The following is a 23,594-nucleotide window of genomic DNA, read 5'->3' as shown; positions in this document are numbered from 1 at the left end:
TTGATATTATAGAATATGTTGATGGTCAAACTCCGTGGATAAGCCCTGTTATTGTAGTGCCCATGAAATCTCACCCAAGCGATATCTCTTGTTTGGGATGGTAAATAGTAAACTTTGTACTTTTCAAGACAGCCGATATTTCTCGGACCCTGCTATAATAGTCATATGACTGGAAAAAATATAAGTTCATATATACGCATCTGCTAGATGGACGCTTGTATGACTGATTGCACATGTAAAGCATTCGGAGATGTACCCGTTGATTTAAAAAAAAGTATTTGTGGAACGATCATCTATACATCCATATGCAATGAATAATAGACAAGGCGATGTAGGGCTTATCTCAAAAGTCCCGATGACATGAAAATAATTACTAATAAAACCCACCCAGCCATGCATTTTAATGTGATGTATTATTAGAGTGATTTGATAATTAATACAATATCCCAGTTTGACGAGAAAATAAATTAATTTTATTATAATAAAAAGTATTTAGCAAACCAAGAACTGGCATAAGTAATTAAGACTGCGCTTAAATGACAGACATTTTCATGAGCAACGATCCACTCCATCGGTGTGCGACACAATCAGTCATGTCTTCATCATGCACACAAATACTCAAAATAAATTATAAATAGTTTTAATATATGAAACCGGAACTGCTTCATGATATGAAGGACAGATGCAGGTGTTGTTCGCAGTTATAGCCAGTTATTTATTACTGATAAATTTCTTTTAAACCCAAGTGTGTTGACCTGGGTCCATCAGTCAAGACACAGATCTCTGCATGAGTAATAGAGCTACATCTTTAGAAGTGAATTCCAAAGTCCATAGATCAAACACCACAATTAGTCCAAATTGTGAATTCCAAAATGTCCAATATACGTGATACGTTTGTTCGACAGTAACATCAAATGTGATATATACTGCAGTAAAAACTAAACCCTTTAAACTGGAGACAGTAAGCTAGAAAGTTAAACACAAAGGGGCTGTGAGGGGCGCGCTTGGGCAGGCTATTGTGTGATAGTGCATGAGGTGATTGAGGCTGTGGCAAAGTACTCATGCAGTAAGCTGAAACAGAGAACTAGGAGAGCTGAAGTGTGAAGTATATAATGTTTAAAACATACTTGACTGAATATTTAATTCAGTAAAAAATCTAGACTAATAAAACTCTCAAAATATATACAACTATCTGATCCTGTCACATACTTCTCTCCCTTGAATAATGGCGTCCTCGTCATTCAGGTTCTTAATCAACAAGGGAAAGCAATACCTTGGAGATGCTGGTGCTGATGTGTCCTAAAATGCCGGTCGCTGCCAGTTCCAGGCATCGACTCTTCTGCTGCCAGTCTGGGTCAGAAGTCTGGCACATTACATAATCTCCTGAGGTTTGCCAGGCAGGCTTCCTTGTTAGTCTACCAGTTCTTCTTGGTGCAGGTATGGGTTGAGGATTAGCATCAGGTGGTACAGGAGGAGGTAGCTCTTCTCTGACTGAGTCTTCCGGCTCCTCTTCGGTGTTTTCTGGTGGTTGCACTGCTTCAGGATCTGCTTCTGTGCTGCTGTCTTCTTCAGGTATGTGGTCGTCACCACCAGAAGCATCACCTGCTACTCCAAGAGACTAGATCGTCACCTGTGGTCTCTGAAGTAGCCGCACTCTCTTCCACAGTGTCTTCACTGATGATGGTAGCATCCTCAGTAACTGCTAGAAAATAGAATGGAACATCATAGTCAGACTCTTTATCCTCCTGGATATCCTCTTCTATAGTCTTCTTCACTGTCTTTCTTGGTCTTGGAGTTGGCTTCTTGGCTGCTGGTACTCTGTTGTTATCCATGATCGCTGGTACTGATCCAATGGGCAGGAGATGGTTTCTGTGCAACGTCCTCTTCCTCCCCTCACCAGATTCTCTCTGCACTACAAACACAGGGATATCCTGGTTTGGTTGCAAGAGAACAACTTAAGGATCTTCCTCCCAGCGATCTGCCAACTTGTGTTTACCATCAAAGGCTAAGGTTTTCACCAGAACTCGATCACCTGTCTGTACAGTGGCCCCTCTAGTCTTCAAGTCGTAGCTGGCTTTCTGTTTGACTTGGGCAGTCTTTGATGCCTTTGACGCCAGGTCATAGGCTTCTTGGAGCTTCTTCTTCAGAGTCTTTGCATAAGCTGTCAGAGACTGATGATTCTTGTTGGTCTCGATCCCAAAAGCAAGATCTACAGGCAGACGAGGTTCATGACCAAACATAAGGAAGAATGGAGACTGGTTTGTTGATTCATGCCGGATGCTGTTGTAGGCGTGGACAAGGGGAGCTACATAGGTCTTCCAATCTGCTTTCTGGTCTGGTTGGAGTGTTCCCAACATATTAAGCAGTGTCCGGTTGAAGCGTTCAACCATACCATTGCACATAGGGTGGTAAGATGTTGTCTGTCTTTTTTCCATTCCCAAGAGGCTGCACTATTCCTTCATAAGGCGGCTCTCAAAGTTGGTGCCTTGAATACTGTGGAGGCGCTTTGGAATCCCATCGTGCATTATAAAGTTCATGTAGAAGGCTTCTGCTGTTGTTTTTGCAGTCTGATTCCTTGTTGGGATTGCTTGTGCATACCTCGTAAAGTGGTCTGTGATGACTAAAATATTCTGGTGACCTCCCTTTGATGCTTCCAAGGTTAAAAAATCCAGACAGACGAGCTCTAAGGGCTGGGTGGTGATGATGTTGACCAGAGGAGCATGTGCATTGGTGGGGGATTTCCTTCTCAAACATCTGTCACATCTTTGGATCCAATCTCTTAGGAGTGACAGTGTCCTTTCTCTTCCAGGGTGTCCCACATCATCATGAAGTCTTCTGAGCATATCCTCAATCAAGGCTGATGGTAAAACACGCTGATGTCGTTCTTGGCTGTTAATATTAACTTTCCTGTAAAGGATTCCTTCTTGAAGAAACATGCTGTCAAAGTTCCTATGCATGGAAGTATTGGCTTGACAAGGGGGATAATCCTGTCGTCTTGGCTTCCTGTTATATTTCTCACCAAGTTAATCCATGGCCTAAGAATGACATCTGCAGCTTGTGCCTTTCTCCAGTCCCTGTCTGTCATCACTTTAAGGTTCTCTCCATGATCTTCTAGGCTTTCTAAATATGGTGCTGCTGAACAACAGAGGCTGTGTACCAAAGGATGTTCCTGCAAAGTGTGACAAACAGCTCTTATTGACTCTGATGTTATCTGTTGTCTTTCAGCTTCTATCCCAGGCAGCCTGGAGAGTCCATCAGCATCTGCATTGTTGAGCCCTGGCCTGTAGATGATATCAAAATTGTAAGCTGACAAGGCCGCTAGCCAGCGGTGACCTGTATCATCCAACTTTGCAGAACTGAGCACATAGGTCAGAGGGTTATTATCTGTATATACACTGAATGTATTGCCATACTGATAATCCTTGAACTTTTCAGTCACCGCCCATTTCAAAGCTAGAAATTCTAGACGGTGAGCTGAATAGTTACTCTCTGCCTTGCTCAGTCCACGGCTTGCATAACTGATGACCTTCTTCAATCTATTCTGTTCTTGGTACAAGACATCTCCCAGTCCTTGGCTACTGGCATCAGTGTGGACTTCAAATGGCTTGGTGTAATCCGCATACCCAAGAACTGTAGATAAGCATGACTTGATCGTCTGGAACGCAGTTTCCTGTTGTGGTCCCCATTGCCATGGCTTGTCTGGTTTGTTGGCTGGATGGTTTCTTCCTCGTGTCTTGGTCTTTGTGGCTGGCATCAAAGCTGATAGAGTCTTGAAAAATCTTGGCGTAGTCCTTGACGAATTTCCTGTAATAACCTGCAAATCCAAGAAACTTTCGTATCTCATCTGGGTTTGCAGGTGTAGGCCAGTCCAAAATCCTCTGTATCTTGTCCGGATCTGTCTCGATGCCATCTTCAGACACAATGTGTCCAAGAAACTTGATCTTGTTCTTGAAGAAAGAACACTTCTCGGCACTGAGCTTCATTCCTGTCTCTCTGGATCGTTGCAGTACTTGGCTAAGCCGTTCTAAATGTTCTTCTAATAGGCTCGAAAAGACGATGATATCATCCATGTAAAAAAGACATATCTTGAGGTGGAGTCCTTCGAAGCATTCGTTCATCACCCGTTGAAGAGCTGTTGCAGAGACCGAAAGGCATGCGGTTGTATTCGAAGAACCCCAAAGGACCTACGGTGAAAGCTGTCCTTTCCTTGTGCAATTCCTCAATTTCGACTTGATGATATCCTGACCTCATGTCCAGTGTACTAAAGAATTTTGATCCTGCAAGTGCGTCGAACATCTTGTCTATCCGTGGCAGAGAGTAGGAGTCTTTGATAGTCCGACGATTCAGTTGTCTAAAGTCCACACACATCCGTAGTTTCCCATTCTTTTTCCTGTCTAAAACCACATTAGATGATCATGGGGAGTATGAGTGACGGATGACTCCACATGCAAGCAGTTGTTGAAGGTGTTCCTTGACTTCTTGGTACATTGATGGTGCAATCCTTCTATGTCTCTGCTTGAAAGGTCGTTCATCCTCAAGGTCAATCCGATGCTTAACATTGGGGACATGTCCTAAGTCTGTCACGCCATTGGAAAATACATCCAAGTACTGTGAGATAACCTGCTTGCCAATCTTCAACTGTTCAGGTGTGATTGCTACTTCCTTGCAGCAATGTCCATGAGGTTGATAACATCCTGGTCTTCACCTTGACTTTCACCCTCAGGAACATCCTCAACATTAACGACCTGGAGTTCACACAGTACTGAACGGGTTGGAATAGCCACAGTCCTAGTTCTTACATGAGCGACATCTATCTGTACCATAAACCTGTCATCATGATGGTAGTTGATGATAGTTGGTGCTATATCGAGGTCAGATGGTATGGCAGATCCTGTAGTTGGTTGCACCATGGTACATGTATCCCTATAGACAAGAGGCTTAAAAATATAACCTTCAATAACTCTTTCAGTGTTGGGTGGTATTATAACTCGTTCTGTCTCAGCGCTTCTAATCCTTCCAAGTGAGAAGTTGTTTCTTGCCAGTTGTTTCTTCTGCAGCATCATATTCCTGAAAGCCATGTACCAGGCTGTATGAATATCTGCCTCTTGGAGAAAACGAATTCCATATTGGTGTTTGAAGATGTCCATACAAGTTGACAAGATATTTGTACCTAATTACACAGGAACTGCTGAGTGGTAGGGTGTATCTGGAACGACTAGTAAGATACATGGCAGTGAAGATATGGATCCTGTATCTTGCAACTCAACCTCGATGTGGCCATAATACGGAAGATGCTGTCCATCTGCACAATCAATTTGTAAAAATACATCCAAAAGCTTAATGGGAAGTTCTGAGAGAAACTTTGTATAAAAGCTGTGGGAAACAGTTGACACAGTAGAACCTGTATCAAAAAGAGCTGTGGCTTTAACTCCATTAATGTAAACTGTGCCTTCATTTGGTTGACCTACTAGCTTGGCAACTTGCTGGTTATTGATGGGGCGCCTCCTCCTATAGCCTATGGCTTGCCCCGTCCCATAGGCTTCTTCCTGTTTAAAGTGCGCCTTTGGTCCAGAATTACACGGCAGCCGTACTGTAGATGTCCTGGCTGGTTGCACCTGAAACAAATAGGCTCTCCAGTAATGGAATCCTTAGAGGGTCGCTGATTCCTAGAATTCCCTCTCTCGTCCTGGTACCATGATGGTGTTCCTGGCGGAGGTGCCCAATATTGAGGTTGAGGTGGAGGCTGCAGATTCGGTGATGGTCCTATAGGTCCTGGGTTTCTGTTCATCCAAGGAACAGAGGGAACGGGGAGTGAGGTAATCTGTTGCTTCTTCAGATCTGCAACTTCGCTTGACAGCTGTCTCAACATTCCCTTTATCTCCTTCATCTCAGTGTCCTGTGTGCTTACAGCAGCCATATTAGGAGTTGAAATCTTCTTCTTGGCTCCAGCTCCCTGCTGCAAATCTACTTCAGCTCTCCGCAGGGCTCTGAGAAGGTCGTCAACGGTGCTTCCTTGGTCATAGATATGAGCTGTCTGATCCCGAAGTCCTGGCTTTGACCCTGACCATAACTGTGTGCGGAGCATCTCATTCCTGGTTGCCTGGGGAACTGGTCCTTGTGCTTCTGCTTGGAGGAGTGAATGCTCCAACCTGCATGCCCATAAAGCAACTTCTTCTGTGGCCTCTTGACGTGAGCTATAAAAGTTAGCTAGTGGTGATTGACCCCTATCTACACTTCCAAAAGTAGCCTCTAGCTTTGAAATGAGCTGCTTGATATCAGCCTCAGGCCCAAGGCACATGGCAACCGTTGCTGCCTTACCACGTAGGGATTGTTGGACTATGTTAACAACAGCCTGTGGTGAAAAAGACTTGTTTTGAAACAAACACTCAACATGATATTTCCAAACATCAAAAGATGTTTCGCCCTTCTTGTCACCAGAAAATGATGGAACCTTTGGTGCCTGTGCTAATGTAACAGGTGCTAGAGTACCTTGGATAGAAGGCGGGATGGACGAACCATCCTCAGCCTTGACCTTGGTCTGAGTGTATGCTCGCATCCACTGTACCAGGTCCTCTGGATTATCAACAGTAGGCCAGGTACCGAGAGCCTGAAAATAAGAAATACGTTTCTCGAACTCTTCAGGTGGTGGTTTACTCATGATGCTGTAACATGAGCATGTGATAAGGAAATTATAGGGGATAACATAAATGTTGTGTCAACAACCATACGCAGGATGCCCTTGTGTAAGCAAGTGATACTGCAAATATATGATTGTATATTCAGGATAACCTGAAAAACGAAAACATTATGCAATTGAGTGTGTGCTCATGGCATAATGACCAACAAGCTGAGATGTTTGAGAAATACCTGAAGGAAAATGGCCTAAAAAGCTAGAACGTGAAGATAAAGAACATCATATTACTTCACACGTGTAGAAGATACCTAGAAAAAAAGTTGAAAGTTGTGCAAACAGCTTTGCTCATGTGCACATGCAGTGTATATCTACGCAAGCGGGGACAATATAATGGGACTCGGGGAATGCTTATATACCAAAGTTAACCAGAAACCCAGCAAACCGCAAAAACCCAAATACAATCCATATTGACACACATGAAGCAGCTGAATAAACAGCAAGGTATTGATCTACCACAAGACAAGTAACAACACTAATACAAATACCACTGAACTTGGAACACAACACCAGCCCTACATGATGAAATTTGAAAGGTTTATTAAGGCCTAGTTATTTATTTGCTAAAGTTTAAATGTAAGATTTGCTATCTCACTTTATTCACACACACATCATACCAACATGGTACTCTCAGCCATTGTACTTGCAATCACAGGGTAACACAAAAAACATATGATCTAAACTAACTACTAGTAAATATCAAATGTGTGAGCGCTCACTAAGAGAAACAACACATTTCAATAATATGTGCACGCAGGCACAGGAATATCACAAGCATATGTACAATAAAGCTCTATAAAGCCAGAAAATAAACTTGTAATTATAATTTTAGTGATATCACGTGACAAGATTACAACATGGTAAACGGTTTAGGTGCATACTTGCACAACACAACCCGGGTACACAAGGTTACATTGCTAGATCCAGTATGCATAACGCATAGATCGGAAATGTCTCTGTAATGTCATATTACTGTACGCTGAGATCTCGTCCGATCGCATAACCGCTGACAGAGTTCAGATGAAATACAGGATTGAGGCTCATTATAAACTGTTTATATTGAGTCTATATAATTCAAAATCACAAAAATGTCTCACACGCGTGTAACGGCATGTTACGATGTTTCCCCGAATGACGTCATAGCACATGTAGTGGACAAGGGAGGATGAAGTCAATACGTAGCTGTCTGTGTCTTGCTAGGCTATAGTCCTCACTGGGGGCTCCATTGAAACCGGAACTGCTTCATGGTATGAAGGACAGACGCAGGTGTTGTTCGCAGTTATAGCCAGTTATTTATTACTGATAAATTTCTTTTAAACCCAAGTGTGTGGACCTGGGTTCATCAGTCCAGACACAGACCTCTGCACGAGTAATAGAGCTACATCTTTAGAAGTGAATTCCAAAGTCCATAGATCAAACACCACAATTAGTCCAAATTGTGAATTCCAAAATGTCCAATATACGTGATACGTGCGTTCGAAAGTAACATCAAATGTGATATATACTGCAGTAAAAACTAAACCCTTTAAACTGGAGACAATAAGCTAGAAAGTTAAACACAAAGGGGCTGTGAGGGGCGCGCTTGGGCAGGCTATTGTGTGATAGTGCATTAGGTGATTGAGGCTGTGGCAAAGTCTTCATGCAGTAAGCTGAAACAGAGAACTAGGAGAGCTGAAGTATGAAGTATATAATGTTTAAAACATACTTGACTGAATATTTAATTCAGTAAAAAATCTAGACTAATAAAACTCTCAAAATATATACAACTATCTGATCCTGTCACATATATATTTTTTAAAACTACTGATAATTTACTTTGAATATTTGTTGTATATATACACATGCACAAAAGTTAAGCGCCACCCACCATATTTGTGAGCTGTTATTTTTGGCACTTAATGATTAATATCATAAGGAGATGTACGATTTTTTATAAGCCGTATATGTAAACCTCGTGTGATGCAAAGGTTGTCCCAAAGCAAGTTTATCTTGTGTTCCAAAAGAATATGAGCAGAAAGGAATTTCACCGAATAAGCCAAAACTGCCCGAGATCTGTGTGGTCTAGCATTGTCGTCCATGTAAACAGGTCTTGCCTGAAGAGGATGGTAGTCAAAATGAGGGACTACCACTGGACGAAGAACGGAATCTTGGTATTGTTAGCCATTCAGGTTTCCACGAATTGCCACCAGCGGAAGTTTGCAGCCGAAGGAAACACAACCCCATACCATGACATGTTGAGGTCTTCTGGATGTTCTTTGGTGCAAAACGAGTGTCACGTTGCCTCCAAACACGTATTCGACCATCAACAGTTCGTAGCAGCATTCGACACTCGTCAGAACAATGGATCCATCTCCAGTTGGTCAGGTTCCATCGACTACGGGCACGACACCATATCAGACGATTCCGCATGTGCCTCTCAGTCAGTTGAGGACATTTTACTGGTTTTCTGGCGTTATATAACCAGCCGCTCTGAGGCGACGCCTTACGATCATCGTCGAGAGTCTCTGATGGGTAATCCACTGCAGTCTTAAATCTGTTGATGTGGCAAATGGATTTCGTCTGACTATCCTGAAAAGACGTCTATCCTCTCTGTTAGAGGTCTTTCTTTGCCTACCAGACCTATGCCTGTCATTGACATCATTGGTTTGACCATGTTTGACAACCAAACGAGTGATAACACTGTGATGACGACCCATTTGTCTTGCAATGGCCCTGCATGACATGCCAGCATTTTTCATGCCTATCACTTGCCATCTTTCAGCATTCGTTAACTTTCTCCTCACAATGGCTGATTATAAATATCTATTGGAAGGGGAATCTCACACAGGAGCAAAATGCAACCACGTGTCTGAAACTTGAATTTCACTATTTATAGGGTAGGGGAACTGCAGCAACACGCAAAGCACGCTTTCCTTGTGGTATCTGGACAAATTTGGGTTCATGAAACTATGGAAGCCTAATTCAGTCATACAGCATCATATTTCGTATTTCTGATTCCCACACGTGAAATCAAGAGACTATAAATATGGTGGCGCTCAACATTTGTGCATTTGTATATATACAGGTTTTTAAGATAATAACATTTGCCTACTGTCATGTTTCCCACAGGAATTTGTCATCGTTTAGTATATCAGCGAGTTCCTTATTATATTCAGCATAAAAGTCGTGGAGTATTCTTCGTGTACTATTCTTCATATCAAGCGCATTTCTTTTAGATTTGGTCTCATGTTGCTTTTTAAGTTGTGCGAGCTTGTCCATAGCCGTCACATTCAGTGGAGCTGAAAATACATGGATTGACTATTACAGGATTTTATCATGAATATAGGTATATGAATATTAATTATGTGCAACTGTTATGTATCATGAACACGTAGGTATTTGAAGTTTTAATCGACAAGAATAACAATTATTAGTTCTTTACCTAAGCCTTACCGACAATACATAACCTGAACTATATAATTTTTCTAAATTTAGTTTTGAAGTATGCAACATACGTAGTGATAGAAACTTAAAGACGTCACTGAGAGTTCCCCAAGCATTGGCCTTGTAGTCCTCTGTTTTCAAGATGAGGAAGTCCTCCCGCGGAAAGACAGAAAGCCATTCCTTTAGAAACACCGAATAACAACCAATATGGAGTCTGGTCTGAAAGATAAATGAAAACTAGTTAGTGAATTGGGTTATACGCCGCTATGAGCAGTACTGTACTTCAGTTATTTCACGTCGTGTCATCTCAATATTGATGTAGGTCTTAAATGCTTAGAACCCTGTGGAAAACAACTAGAAAGGATATGGTCCTAGCAAATTAAGTATCAAAATCAAGGCGAATTTGGATGTAGCCCCCTGTCTTAGGGAATTTCGGTGTCTTAGACGACTGTGCCCCCAACCCCTCTCCCGCTTGAAAACTTGAAGAGGTTTTACTATCTTCATTTGACCATTTGCTTTGATCATGACTCTTTGCAAGCGGTCATTGATTGTGACGACTTAATATTATGTGACATATTAGTTTTGGCCTCTATCGTAAAATGTACAGCGCTGAAGCTTGTCAGTAGACAGGGTGCCAGGTCTGTGACGTTTACCACTATCGTGAAACCCACAAGCACGGGTATTGAGACTGACAAACCTAGAGACATAATCGGTGCGAATCGGGACTCGAACCCACGATCATAGATTTCTTGCGTACACAAGGGACGCACCCCTGCACAGCGAATTGCAGCACATTAGACGACTGGGTCACCCGTGTCCCAGGTTGAGATAGAAGAGCAGTTTATCATGCAAAATAAATATTATGTATAATACAATAGTGAGTGCCACATTATGTCGCGATATCTGCGTTAAACATACAGATAGTTAGTGGGGCCACGGATAGCTCTGTCGTCTAAGGCGCCGCAATTCGGTGTGCAGATTTCCGTCCCTTGGGCACGACTCTTGCTCAAAAGTTGATTGATCCAATGGTACAATATTCAAGGTCTCAGTAAAGCTTTCAAAATATTTATAGTAGACATCAAAGTTGACCCATCAGTGACAAAAATTATGCCCGATGCAATTCCCCATTTTGACTTGTACCACATGTTCCCGTGCTGTTTCGAGGTGAACAACTGACTTGCCTTTGCGTGTGTTTTTGACGGGTGCCACCTGTGGGCAGGATACGCTCACCTGTTCGTGAACACCTTGTATCATCCTTTTTTTGATAATGATTCATAAACGCATACTCATGACATACTTGGAATCGTACAATCGAATCTGTTTTTAGTAATGAAACCTATGAATGTGGGTTCGAGTCCCAATTCGCTCCGATTTTGTTTCTAGGTTTAGCAGCCCATGCGCTTGGGTTTCCAGAAAGTGGTAAACGTCTGAGACCTGCATCACTTTCGGGGTTTCCTCCCACATTGTTGTGTTTGTTTGTTTGTTTGTTTGTTGTTTAACGCCGCACTCAGCAATATTCCAGCTATATGACGGCGGTCTGCAAATAATCGAATCTGGACCACACAATCCAGAGATTGACATCATGAGCATTGATCTACGCAAATGGGATACGATGACATGCATCAACCAAGTCAGCGATTCTTACCACCCGATCGCCTCTTACAAGCATAGTCGCCTTTTGCGGCAAGCATGGGTTGCTGAAGACCTATTCTACCCCGGATCCTCTTAACTGAAACGCCGTGATTTAACTGGAATACTGGTCAAAGCGGCGTTAAACCCAACTTACTCTCTCACTCACTCACAAGTGTAATTATTATTATCAAAGCAACAGTTCAAGAAAGTAAATACCGGTAGGTGATGATACATCGTCGTACTAAACATGCATGTTCTGACAGAGTTTTCCTGGATGCACTTCTCCATCATCCTGACAGAAAGGATAACATGATCATGGAACGACTCAGGTGACCTTCCATACTTCATGAAGTAGTAGTCTGAGTATAATCTGAAAATTACAGTTACAATTTACAGTTAAACCTGGATCGTCCGGACCTCTTTAATCCAGACACTTCATGCTGGGAATGTCTCGGTATATCAAAAAGTAACGTTACTCATAATCCACTGTTCCATCATTGGATATTTGTCCGGATTAACGAGCTTTTTACTGGAATTGATTGGGGTGAATATTAACATTATTTCGTCTGGTGTGACTACCATGTCATTCAGTAAAGGATAAAACACACACAGACGTGTTGTATCCGACTTAAGAACTGTCGAAACAACATTCATTAATATTTGTTTAATGTTATGTATAAATGTGCGCCACGACAGTCTAAAGAAACGCTCGTAAAAGATATCTGGCTAGGAAATATTCGCTAAACATGGTACCATCCAATGAACCTCATATCTTTAACAAGTTCTGTGGTTGAATGGTTAGAGAGCCTGACTACTGAACAGAAGGTTCTGGGTTTGATTCCCGTCGTCCATAATGAAAAAAATACATTTCGATTTCATAACATTGGACGTTTGAAATACAAAGTCAAAACTTCACTTGCTTCTCAACTTATCAGGGAAAAAAGGGGCGGCGGGGTAGTCTAATGGTTAAAGCGTTCGCTCGTCACGTCGAAGACCCGGGTTCGGTTCCCGACATGGGTATAATGTGTGAAGCCCATTTCTGGTGTCCCCCACCGTGCTATCTCTGGAATATTGCAAAAGCGGCGTAAAACCATACTCACTCACTCACAGGCAGCTTGGGTTATATTCTCCCCAGGGAGCTGAGAATGAAAATTGATCGCTCACCGATCCATTGATCGGGGTAAAAATAATGTAATACTACGCTTTTAGCATGCCTCTGGATTGTGTGAAAATATGGCGCAAGATAAATGGCATTATTATAATTGCTTTTATCATGATATTATGAAGGAAATCATAGATTCTATGAGGCAGACAAACTACGGTCAAACATTGTTGTGTCAAACTTTAATGTGTCAAACTTACGCTTGTTTTGGAGTAAAAGCTTGGACCTGCATATTCCCTCTTTATTTATGGTTGTGTCAAACCTCAGATAACTCGAAATATTTATGTGTGTCCCTTCAACAGATGGTCTTTGACTGTATACTAATGAATTTTCACATTCGGCACAATTAATTCTATAGAAAAAAGGGGCGGCGGGGTAGTCTAGTGGTTAAAGCGTTCGCTCGTCACGCCAAAAGCCCGGGTTCGGTTCCCGACATGGGTACAATATGTGAAGCCCATTTCTTGTGTCCCCCACCGTGCTATCTCTGGAATATTGCAAAAGCGGCGTAAAACCATACTCACTCACTCACAGGCAGCTTGGGTTATATTCTCCCCAGGGAGCTGAGAATGAAAATTTCATTCATCACCGATCCATTGATCGGGGTAAAAATAATGTATGCTTTTAGCATGCCTCTGGGTTGTGTGGAAATATGGCGCAAGATAAATGGCATTATTATAATTGCTTTTATCATGATATTATGAAGGAAATCATAGATTCTATGAGGCAGACAAACTACGGTCAAACATTGTTGTGTCAAACTTTAATGTGTCAAACTTACGCTTGTTTTGGAGTAAAAGCTTGGACCTGCATATTCCCTCTTTATTTTTGGTTGTGTCAAACCTCAGATAACTCGAAATATTTATGTGTGTCCCTTCAACAGATGGTCTTTGACTGTATACTAATGAATTTTCACATTCGGCACAATTAATTCTATAGAAAAAAGGGGCGGCGGGGTAGTCTAGTGGTTAAAGCGTTCGCTCGTCACGCCAAAAGCCCGGGTTCGGTTCCCGACATGGGTACAATATGTGAAGCCCATTTCTTGTGTCCCCCACCGTGCTATCGCTGGAATATTGCAAAAGCGGCGTAAAACCATACTCACTCACTTTTGGGGAAAAAGATAACCCTCATACTCAGCCTTACGAATAAAAACCTATACAAGGGATGAAATCTTACTAAGAAAAAACAAGTAACGTCCCAAACAACGGTGAACATCCGTGACAGGTTTATGATACCGGCGAACGTTTAATTACAGCCACCTTTGGGTATATTGGGTTCTAAATCGTATTTACTCGCCCAAATGGTAGCGTTATATAGTAACAATACCTTCCAGAAAGTTACAAGACTGAAGTTAAAAGTTCTGACACGTTTATCGACAGTACTGTCAGAATCGGCAATTATATTGAATACAAAACTATGGAGCCTGAGGTTGCAGAAATCTCCCGAAAGTAAAAGACTGTAATTTGCAGTAATGACACTTTGGGTCGACAGTTGAGGACAGCTACCTATGAGGACAGTTGTTGGGTGTGTTTTAACTCACACATTAAAAATTAGATAATATCGACTGGGGAGTAACAGTGATTCGATTACCGATTGGTTAAACTATAAACAAGGAAAGTACGGAATAACAAAACTGGTAAGTAATGGCTGACACGAGATGTCCGCTCGGAGCGAACTGAATCCTGTTTCCGGGGTTTCTGAGTTCCACTCGGGTCGAAATATGTATGTTGAGGCTCGGACGTATGTAAAAGATGTGAGTATCCAAGCGTGTGTTGACGTTTTTCTCTGAATGCGAAATGGTTGCTAGATAGAACGTTGAGTTAAATTGCAGACGCGTCCCACACTGACGCTCATTCCATGCCTGTTGCACCTCGCCACCATTTCGAGTTTTATATCGGGAGTGAGTCTTCTTGACCAGTATCATGAGAGAACCGACGTTTTGGTAGATATACACTTGGAACTTCATTAAGCACCACCATAGAAAAGACATAGAATGATAAGTTTTTAAAATTAATAAGTTGTATCCATATCTAATACGGCGGCTCCCAGGCAGAGCGATGTCATCCAGAATTATCAGATATCATCTGGATGTAGAGCCAGAAGACCATCCAAACATCCCATGTTACCCCAGGTCAATAAAACAGATCGTTTGGTATAGTCTGATCATTTTAGACACACATCCATTTGGTGGGGGTTCGGTAATGGTATGGGTCTGTTTTTCATTCAATTGTATTCTTGACTTCATGCCTGTGCAAGGTAATGTGAACAGACCTCGATATCAGTATGACATCCTGGGGACGGCAGTTAACCCCCATTTTGACAATCATGCTTTGGCCACTAGACCTGTCTTTTGGATGATAATGCTAGACGTGCTGTTCTGGAATGCTTACATCATAATGCCACTGAGACACTTCCCTAGCCTACAAGAAGCCCCGCTTAGTCCAATAGAACGTCTTTGAGACATTTTAGGCCGTCATGTTCGACAGAGAGACCCACCTGTCCAGAATGTACTGCGTTTGGCTGTTTGTGGAGATACATATATTTTCATTATTTTAAGACATACTATAAGCTGTAACAGGATAACGAGGGGTAGGTTTTATACCACGAACCGGAGGCTAACGAGGGACGCAGAATGTGTGATGTATCCAGAGTGATCCAAGTTTTGATAAGACAATTAATATAAAATTCAAAATTGATAGAAAACAGCTGTTCGATTGAGGGAAGGTTAGCTTGTGCTATGTCACGCGATATTCATTGACTTGGAAAAAGCGTTGGGCTTTTTGCTTCGAAGCTGCCTCTCAGAAATCCATGTGCAGTCTGTCTTGCTCGTGGCGGGATAAAAGAGATTTATTCTCTCGCTAAGAAATATACCACCCCCCCCCCCCACACACACACACACCCACACCCCCACACACCCCCTTGTTAGACTCAGCATCCGAAGCAATTTGTTGAATGTAGGAATACCGCGGAGGTGCCAAACTTTGAGATCGAATAAGTCAAGGAAGAAGGGCACAGGTACTTCTCAAACTATCGCAATCCCGTTGCGGAACCTACATAACAATATAATCACAAGAGTAATATTACTATTACCTGTCATTAGATTATTTTGAAATTGTCCTCGATAAGCACCCGTAATATTGACACCAACAGTAAATATATCAACAACGTACCTGTCTATGGGGTTTCTGAAGATGAGTAGGAATTTCATATATTTATACACATGGCGCATTAAATGTGGAGTAAGAACTAAAGGTTCTTGAAGCCCTCTGTTCTGAGGTATTCTCGTCCATCCTCGGAAATCCCAGAAGTCCATCGGTGTTCCGTCCCCTTGAAAATTGCAAATAAATGTGTGCAATATAAAAATCGGTACTTAAAACATTCTAACAACGAGGGAATTTGTAGCTGGGATTTTATAGAAAAAATATTGTCCCCGAAAATTCTTGAAAAAAGATAATTGTGCTTTAGACCATTGAAAAAAAATAATCGAAATTGCCTGCCGCACAAAGTACATTGTTGCAGGACGATTTTCTTTTTTAAAAATTCAGACCCATAATTTTAAAGAATAAATATCTGGTTTTGCAGCTGCAGTTGGAAAATATCTAATCGCGATGCAAAGTCCCAGTTTCTATGATGACGCTAAATAAAGGCATGTTTTTACACTGACCTCTAAATTTCTGTTCAACAAACAGGTATTATTCGATTTGTTTACTGTGTGTCTGGTAAGAAAGATTCATCCCTTAAATGCCACAGTATCTGAAATTATCCAATGTGTTCTGGTTGTCGGTGTAGTCATTGAGATTTGATGGAAATATTGGATGTTCCCATACATTTTTCGTATTATATTTTAAAACTAGTTATTGCATTTAATTTCATTGAAAGCTTGGCTTTAATAATACATTCCATGACATATTTAATATAGTACGACCCGGTCCTGATTGCCAACCATAATAAAATACTGGGATTTTAAGCTTAACTATCTCGAAACTAGTCACGCCCGTAGTTTAAATGGTCTGCTGAGTAACTTACCTACAACTTTAGGGTGATAATCATCGACTGCATAAGCTTTTATACTGACGGATGCCTTCCTAAACATGTTGATGTAGTCAGCAAACGGTTTATGATGACGTCTCATACTTTTATGAGCTATACCTGAAAAACATGTTGTAATGAATACATCCTATCAGACATAAAAATAAATTATGCATCTCCGTTGTGTTTTATTACGTCAAAACTGACCTTTATTTTGAGAAATGCCGCATAATAAACAAGCTCGGTATGCTTTCATTTGCTCCACAGTTTATACAAAGACACACGTTCCACGCTGAACAGAATCTGTTTCATTGCATAATCGAGACTGGTTAGTCTCTGGCTTTGACGTTTTATATTTACCCTGGGCATGATTAACTTGAAATTGTATATCTACACGAGGAATAGGCGCATGAGGGTCATAACAAGGGAATATTGTAATTGTCTTTGTTCAGGGAGAATGTGTTAGAGAATTTACCATAGCGAAACCAGCTCCAGTAAAAGGATTCCTTCCCAAGCTCACAGCTACACGTCTCCACATCTGGGTGGTGAGTAATTCTATTGAACAGATCCGTAGATCCGCATTTATCGGATCCAATGAGATGGAAATAAGGGAGGCAGCTGATGGTGTCGTTTTGGTCCTTCCAGCACGGGTTCTTGTAGTCAGGGAGCAGTTCCGTCCTGTTCTGAAGAGATACATGCATTGTGATGAAACATCACCGAGTGACCAGATGACTCGTTAAATACATCACGAAATCTTGTTAACTTGAAGTCATCGGGTAAATGTCGATAAGGCGTCTGCCCGTGCCCAAAATCACATCGTCGTAAACGATAAATTGAGAGGACACATGCAGTTTGTGTTCACCGTCTTGATTCAAACACACTTTCATTGCACGGCAACGAATAGTACGGTTTGACACAATTTGACACAGTGTGAGTGTGCGTGTGTGTGTGTGTGCTTGTGTGTGTGCGCGCGTGCGTGCGTGCGTGTTGAGCCCAAGGTCTTCCATTAACCGCCCTAAAAAATAGCGTTACCGTTATTATAGCTAAAATGGATAGCACTTGTTATGAAATAAAAATAAACAACAATATCGATTTTGAAACAGTTACTGCAATCAACTCACAACGAATGTCACGGACCCACTTTTACAAATATTGAAACGTCACAGAATAAACCAGATGACGTCAGTGTTGAACATCAGTATGACGTCATCTAACAACGGGCGCGATAATGCAATATGAGGGCATTATCAAGTTACAGTTCCCCGCTCATTATTGATAACATGCGGGCTGTTTAATGACAATTCTATCCGTTTTAGCCATAATTTCTAGTAATAACTGTATGTATGAAAGAATTGCAAACACATTACAACCGGTAGTGAATTATGACAGTAGCTGTTATGGCTAACAACGATCTTGATGGACGATAGGGGTGAGATGGAAATTTTAAAGTTTTTAGTTTTTAGATCACTTGTGCATAATACCACCATGATCTGTCAATCATTCATTCAGGCACAACGCGAATGAGTCTCCCAATGACTTGAGGGACTCTGTCCCACTCCTCTTGCTGCCCCGGGCCAAGGTTGTCGACGGCTTATGACGTTTACGCATATGTTTCCCTGTCATGTCCCAGAGGAAAATTCAATTTGGGAAAGGTCTGGGCTCATAGCTGGCCATGGCGTTCTATGGATGTTGCTGCTGGAGGTGAACACTGGCGATTCGTGAACGATGGGAAAGACAAAACGTCGACCCACACGCCTTGCACACGGTTGGTTGGTTGGTTGGTTGGTTGGTTTGTTGCTTAACGCCGCACTCAGCAATATTCCAGCTATATGACGGCGGTCTGTAAATAATCGAGTCTGGACCAGACAATCCAGTGATTGATATCATGAGCATCGATCAAAGCAATTGGGATCGATGACATGTATCAAACAAGTCAGCGAGCCTGACCACCCGATCCCGTTAGTCGCCTTTTACGACAAGCATTGTCGCTTTCTACGGCAAGCATGGGTTGCTGAAGACCTATTCTACCCCGGTAATCTTCACGGGTCCCTTGCACACGGGGCAACTGAGGGTGTCAGTATGTTGTCACAATAGTTCGGTCCAGTAACCTTACCCTTCTTTGCACAATATGCAGTGGGGTCTGGCCAGTCATGGTGATGCCACCCCACACTTTTACCGATCCACGGCCAAATATGTCGACGTCGCCATGCAGACACGACCACGCCTATCAAGGAAGCGCAAAGTGAATCAGGACTCATTTGAAAACATGACACGTGACCAGAGACGATTACTCCAGTTTCGACGTTGTGTACACCAGGGACATCTGTTGGCAATATCTACGGTTTGTAAGTGGCAGCACAACACGTGGTCGTCGAGCACAACGATGAGCTGCATACATTCTAATCGTCTGCCCGTACCTCGTACTCCAGCAGCCTGATGAAAGTGTGCAGAAATTTAATTCGCCGTTTGAGCTCGATTTCTTAGATTCTAGTTTCGGATCAATCGATCCTTAACGTTTGTCGTTGACCTGGAACGCCCTAAAAGGGTCGATCGTCAACGTTTATGCTTTTGCTGGTACCTATTCCATAGTCTGCTTATCACAGAATGTGGAACATTGAACACATTGCAATTGGCAACGGCACGCTGACTTCTGCCAGTTTCCAGCATGCCGAATGTTCCTAGGCGCTTCACGCCTTGCAGACGCCGCATTACTTGATCATACACGAACAAGGAATAAAATCAAGTAAATCACAACTGCCAATCAATGATAAGAAGAATCAATACGATTGGCAGAAATAGGCACCTTTTTGACAGCGTCACAATCAGGAATGACACCAAACGCACGTGCGTGGCGCTACTACGTAAGGTACATGCAAACTAGACCGCCACCGTGGTCTAGTTGTAGAGCGTCCACCCGGAGAGCGGAGGGTCCGGGGTTCGATCCCCGGCCGCGTCATACCAAAAGACGTTAATAGATGGTACTTGTTGTTACCCTGTCTGGCGCTCGGCATTTAGGGGTTAAAACAAGGACTGGTCGGCTCGGAGTCAGTATACTGTGTCTGAGTGGGATATTCATGTTAAACTGCGGCATGCTATCTCAGTCAGCTAGCACTATAAATCGGTATCAGTCCGGACTAGTACAAGCAGCCACACAAACACACACACACGTACATGCACGTCGCTATATAAGTGCAATAATCTTGGACGCGACGTTAAACCCCATTTCACTTAACTACATGCAAACTATAGGATGTGTTTTGGTGTTTAGTTGTACATACACAGTAACATGAATCTGAATTCGGTTTTATTTTCAATGGTTTGATGTTGATCCAGTTCGTAGATAAATATACTGTTTTAACATTTGGAATCTCATGCTGCACGTTCGGTTCTAATTTCACGGTCACATCTACAGGTAACCCGGCTCTACATTGACGTTTGTTTGTTGTTTAACGCCGTACCCAGCAATATTCCATTGAAGTACAGTACGGTTATCATTATTTTAATGTGACTGTAAAAAATACGAACTTTTTGGTGTAAACAAATATATGGAGTGAAGCGCCATAGGTTGAATCCAATGATTTGAGTGGATTGTCGATCTGAATTCCGAAATCAATATGGCGCTGTATGTTCTCAAGCACTTGTTTACACCATAATTCTTCACTCGGACATGCGACAGGCATTGAACGCAAGTAGCAGAACACCTTTTAAAGCAAACATAAATTTGGCACTCCTTAAAAAAGTGAGCAAGGCATTGAACGCAAGTAGCAGAACACCTTTTAAATTAAAGCAAACATAAATTTGGCACTCTTTAAAAAAGTGAGCAAGCCGTGCATTGTTTCTTTCTACACCGTACGTCACTATTAGGACGTCATATCGCTCATTGTGACGAAAAAGATGTGACGTCACACTTGTATTAAGAATGAGCCAAATATCAAGTTCTCTGTTGTTCCCAATTCTTGCAATACATTCTCTTTGTAGATGTCTAAAGTGCCACGTACCCTTTGAATATTGTAGTAACTGCAGTAGTACATTCTTATTGTTAAATGCATAGAAAAGAAATGTTATTCTATAAATATTAGTTTCCGCAGTGATGTGGCCATGTGTGTGTGTGTGTGTGTGTGTGTGTGTGTGTGTGTGTGTGTGTGTGTGTGTGTGTGTGTGTGTGTGTGTGTGTGAGTGTGTGTGTATGTATGTATGTATGTGTGTGTGTATGTGCGTGCGTGCGTGCGTGCGTGCGTGCGTGCGTGTGTGTGTGTGTGTAGACTCCAGCAACATTTGTTGGAGTTCGATCCCCAGCCGTGTCATACCAAAAGACGTTAAAAGATGGTACTTGTTGTTACCCTGTCTGGTGCTCGGCATTAAGGGGGTAAAACAAGGAGTGGTCGGCTCGGAGTCAGTATACTGTGTCTGAGTGGGATATTCATGTTAAACTGCAGCATGGTATCTCAGTGAGCTAGCACTATAAATTGGCATCAGTCCGGACTAGTACATGCAGACGCGCGCACACACAAGCATACTATACAAACCCGAGACAAAGCCTGTAGACATGGTATACTGACCCGAGACAAAGCCTGTAGACATGGTTTACTAACCTGATACAAAGCCTGTAGACATGGTATATTGACCAGAGACAAAGCCTGTAGACATGGTATATTGACCAGAGACAAAGCCTGTAGACATGGTATATTGTCCCGATAGAAAGCCTGTATACATGGTACATTGACCCGAGACAAAGCCTGTTGACATGGTATATTGAAAGGAGAAAAAGCCGGTACACACTTTATATTGGTCGAGACAGAGCCTGTAGACATAGTATATTAGCCAAAACAAAGCCTGTAGACATGGTATATTGGCCGAAGTGGCCGGAGACAAAGCCTGAAGATATGGAATATTGACCCGAGACAAAGCTTGTAGACATGGAATATTGACCCGAGACAAACCATGTATACATTGTATATTGACCTGAGACAAAGCCTGTAGACATGGTATATTGTCCCGATAGAAAGCCTGTATACATGGTACATTGACCCGAGACAAAGCCTGTTGACATGGTATATTGAAAGGAGAAAAAGCCGGTACACACTTTATATTGGTCGAGACAGAGCCTGTAGACATAGTATATTAGCCAAAACAAAGCCTGTAGACATGGTATATTGGCCGAAGTGGCCGGAGACAAAGCCTGGAGATATGGAATATTGACCCGAGACAAAGCTTGTAGACATGGAATATTGACCCGAGACAAACCATGTATACATTGTATATTGACCTGAGACAAAGCCTGTAGACATGGAACATTGACCCAAGACAAAGCCTGTAGACATGGCATACTGACCCGAGACAAAGTCTGTAGACATAAGATATTGACCCGAGACAAAGCCTGTAGACATAAGATATTGAATCGAGACAAAGTCTGTAGGCATGGTATATTGGCCGAGACAAAGCCTGTAGACATAAGATATTGCCCCGAGACAAAGCCTGTAGACATGGCATACTGACCCGAGACAAAGTCTGTAGACATAAGATATTGACCCGAGACAAAGCCTGTAGACATAAGATATTGAATCGAGACAAAGTCTGTAGGCATGGTATATTGACCGAGACAAAGCCTTTAGACATGGAACATTGACCCAAGACAAACCCTGTAGACATGGTATATTGGCCCAAGACAAGGTTTATAGACAGGGTATATTGGACCAAAATAAAACAAAAACAGGTTGTTCGACCCAAGACAAAACGTCTGGAGAGGTTGTATAACCAAGAGGTCGTTCACCACCTGTATGAATTAATTAGACACATTTTTCTCATTCACGAGACATATTGGGAGGTTTACTGTTGTGCGACTTCGCGAAATGATCACCAGTCCGCAGCACACTTTAGCTTGTAGTAAGAGGAGACAAGATTGGATGGCAAGGTCAATATCGGTGATTTGTAAGCTGACTGTAAGCTTTCGTATCCCGACAGCGTTGAGTTTAGCTTATTCTTTCCGTCACTGGTTTGTCCGGTCCAGAGTATGTACTTGCCGTCTTGATATAGCGAGAATAGTGTGGTTAGAAACAACGTTACGATGTCACTGCCTGTCAATCTTATGAATGTTTCAATCACATATGATGTCAAAATATGTAAAAAAAAGTGTTATCGATATGCGAGATAGAAATCTTACCAAGCAAAAAAGATCCTCGTCTTCGCCTGGTATTGCTCCAACACAGGGAAACTGTGGCATATACACTTCTTTCTTGAACAGTCTGTCAGTGTTCCAAATGAGTTGCCATGGTCTATTTTGTCCAACTTGGTCAAACTCCATGTATGTAAACGTACACACCAACACCACCGTTGCGAATGCGACAACATGCATGTACATGGATACTTTAGTCATGGTTGAAGTACAGGAACAGACAACTGAAACAGATGTGGTAATACACTGAAATCTCGTTATTCCGGACACCGTTAATTCGGAAAGCCAAACTTTCGAATGATTACTGTTGGAACGTTTACATATTGACAAAGGTTAATTACTTCATGACATGATTCGTTTATACGACCGGATTAACGGCGATTCATTGTACTACATGATTTGAATAATAAGGAATGTTACGTTTTGGCGCAAAGACTTACAAATGACATAAGTTTTCTACTGTTTCCATGCCATTCTTTAAATGTAAT

General features: G+C 42.1%; 2 protein-coding genes and 1 pseudogene across 3 annotated transcripts; all 3 read right to left on the bottom strand.

Annotated features, from left to right (window-relative positions):
* Positions 1-1,237: 1,237 nt before the first annotated feature.
* Positions 1,238-3,400, bottom strand: LOC139474559 (uncharacterized; annotated as a pseudogene).
* A 2,115-nt stretch (positions 3,401-5,515) lies between these two features.
* On the bottom strand, positions 5,516-6,658 carry LOC139475667 (zinc finger CCHC domain-containing protein 12-like). The gene has a single exon (XM_071258855.1). The coding sequence runs from the start codon at positions 6,656-6,658 to the stop codon at positions 5,516-5,518; it is 1,143 nt and encodes a 380-aa protein (XP_071114956.1).
* Positions 6,659-7,486: 828 nt separating this feature from the next.
* Positions 7,487-23,319, bottom strand: LOC139474615 (carbohydrate sulfotransferase 15-like). 2 transcript variants are annotated; one of them, XM_071257698.1, is made up of 8 exons: positions 23,095-23,319; positions 17,410-17,617; positions 16,932-17,054; positions 16,076-16,232; positions 11,963-12,116; positions 10,186-10,333; positions 9,783-9,969; positions 7,487-8,353 (listed from the first exon to the last, which is right to left on the bottom strand). In XM_071257698.1, the coding sequence occupies exons 1-7, from the start codon at positions 23,305-23,307 to the stop codon at positions 9,785-9,787; spliced, it is 1,188 nt and encodes a 395-aa protein (XP_071113799.1). In that variant the 5' UTR covers positions 23,308-23,319; the 3' UTR covers positions 7,487-8,353; positions 9,783-9,784. The 2 variants fall into 2 exon arrangements, with proteins under 2 accessions (XP_071113799.1, XP_071113798.1); XM_071257697.1 differs by having other exon boundaries at positions 7,487-8,340.
* Positions 23,320-23,594: the final 275 nt, after the last annotated feature.

Source organism: Haliotis cracherodii, unplaced genomic scaffold (genome assembly GCF_022045235.1).
Source record: "Haliotis cracherodii isolate W230 unplaced genomic scaffold, xgHalCrac1.p SCAF_3, whole genome shotgun sequence".
Lineage (NCBI taxonomy): Eukaryota > Metazoa > Mollusca > Gastropoda > Lepetellida > Haliotidae > Haliotis > Haliotis cracherodii.
Note: the sequence above shows the minus strand (reverse complement) of the source record. Positions and strands in the feature narration are given on the sequence as shown.

Coding starts and splice junctions, on each gene's coding strand:
- LOC139475667 (XM_071258855.1), bottom strand. CDS start 6,658: ATGAGTAAACCACCACCTGAAGAGTTCGAGAAACGTATTTCTTATTTT.
- LOC139474615 (XM_071257698.1), bottom strand. CDS start 23,307: ATGACTAAAGTATCCATGTACATGCATGTTGTCGCATTCGCAACGGTG. Junction 12,117..16,075: donor TTCAGAAACCCCATAGACAG/GTACGTTGTTGA, acceptor TGTAATTTTCAG/ATTATACTCAGACTACTACT. Junction 9,970..10,185: donor CTTTAAGTTTCTATCACTAC/GTATGTTGCATA, acceptor ATGTATTTTCAG/CTCCACTGAATGTGACGGCT.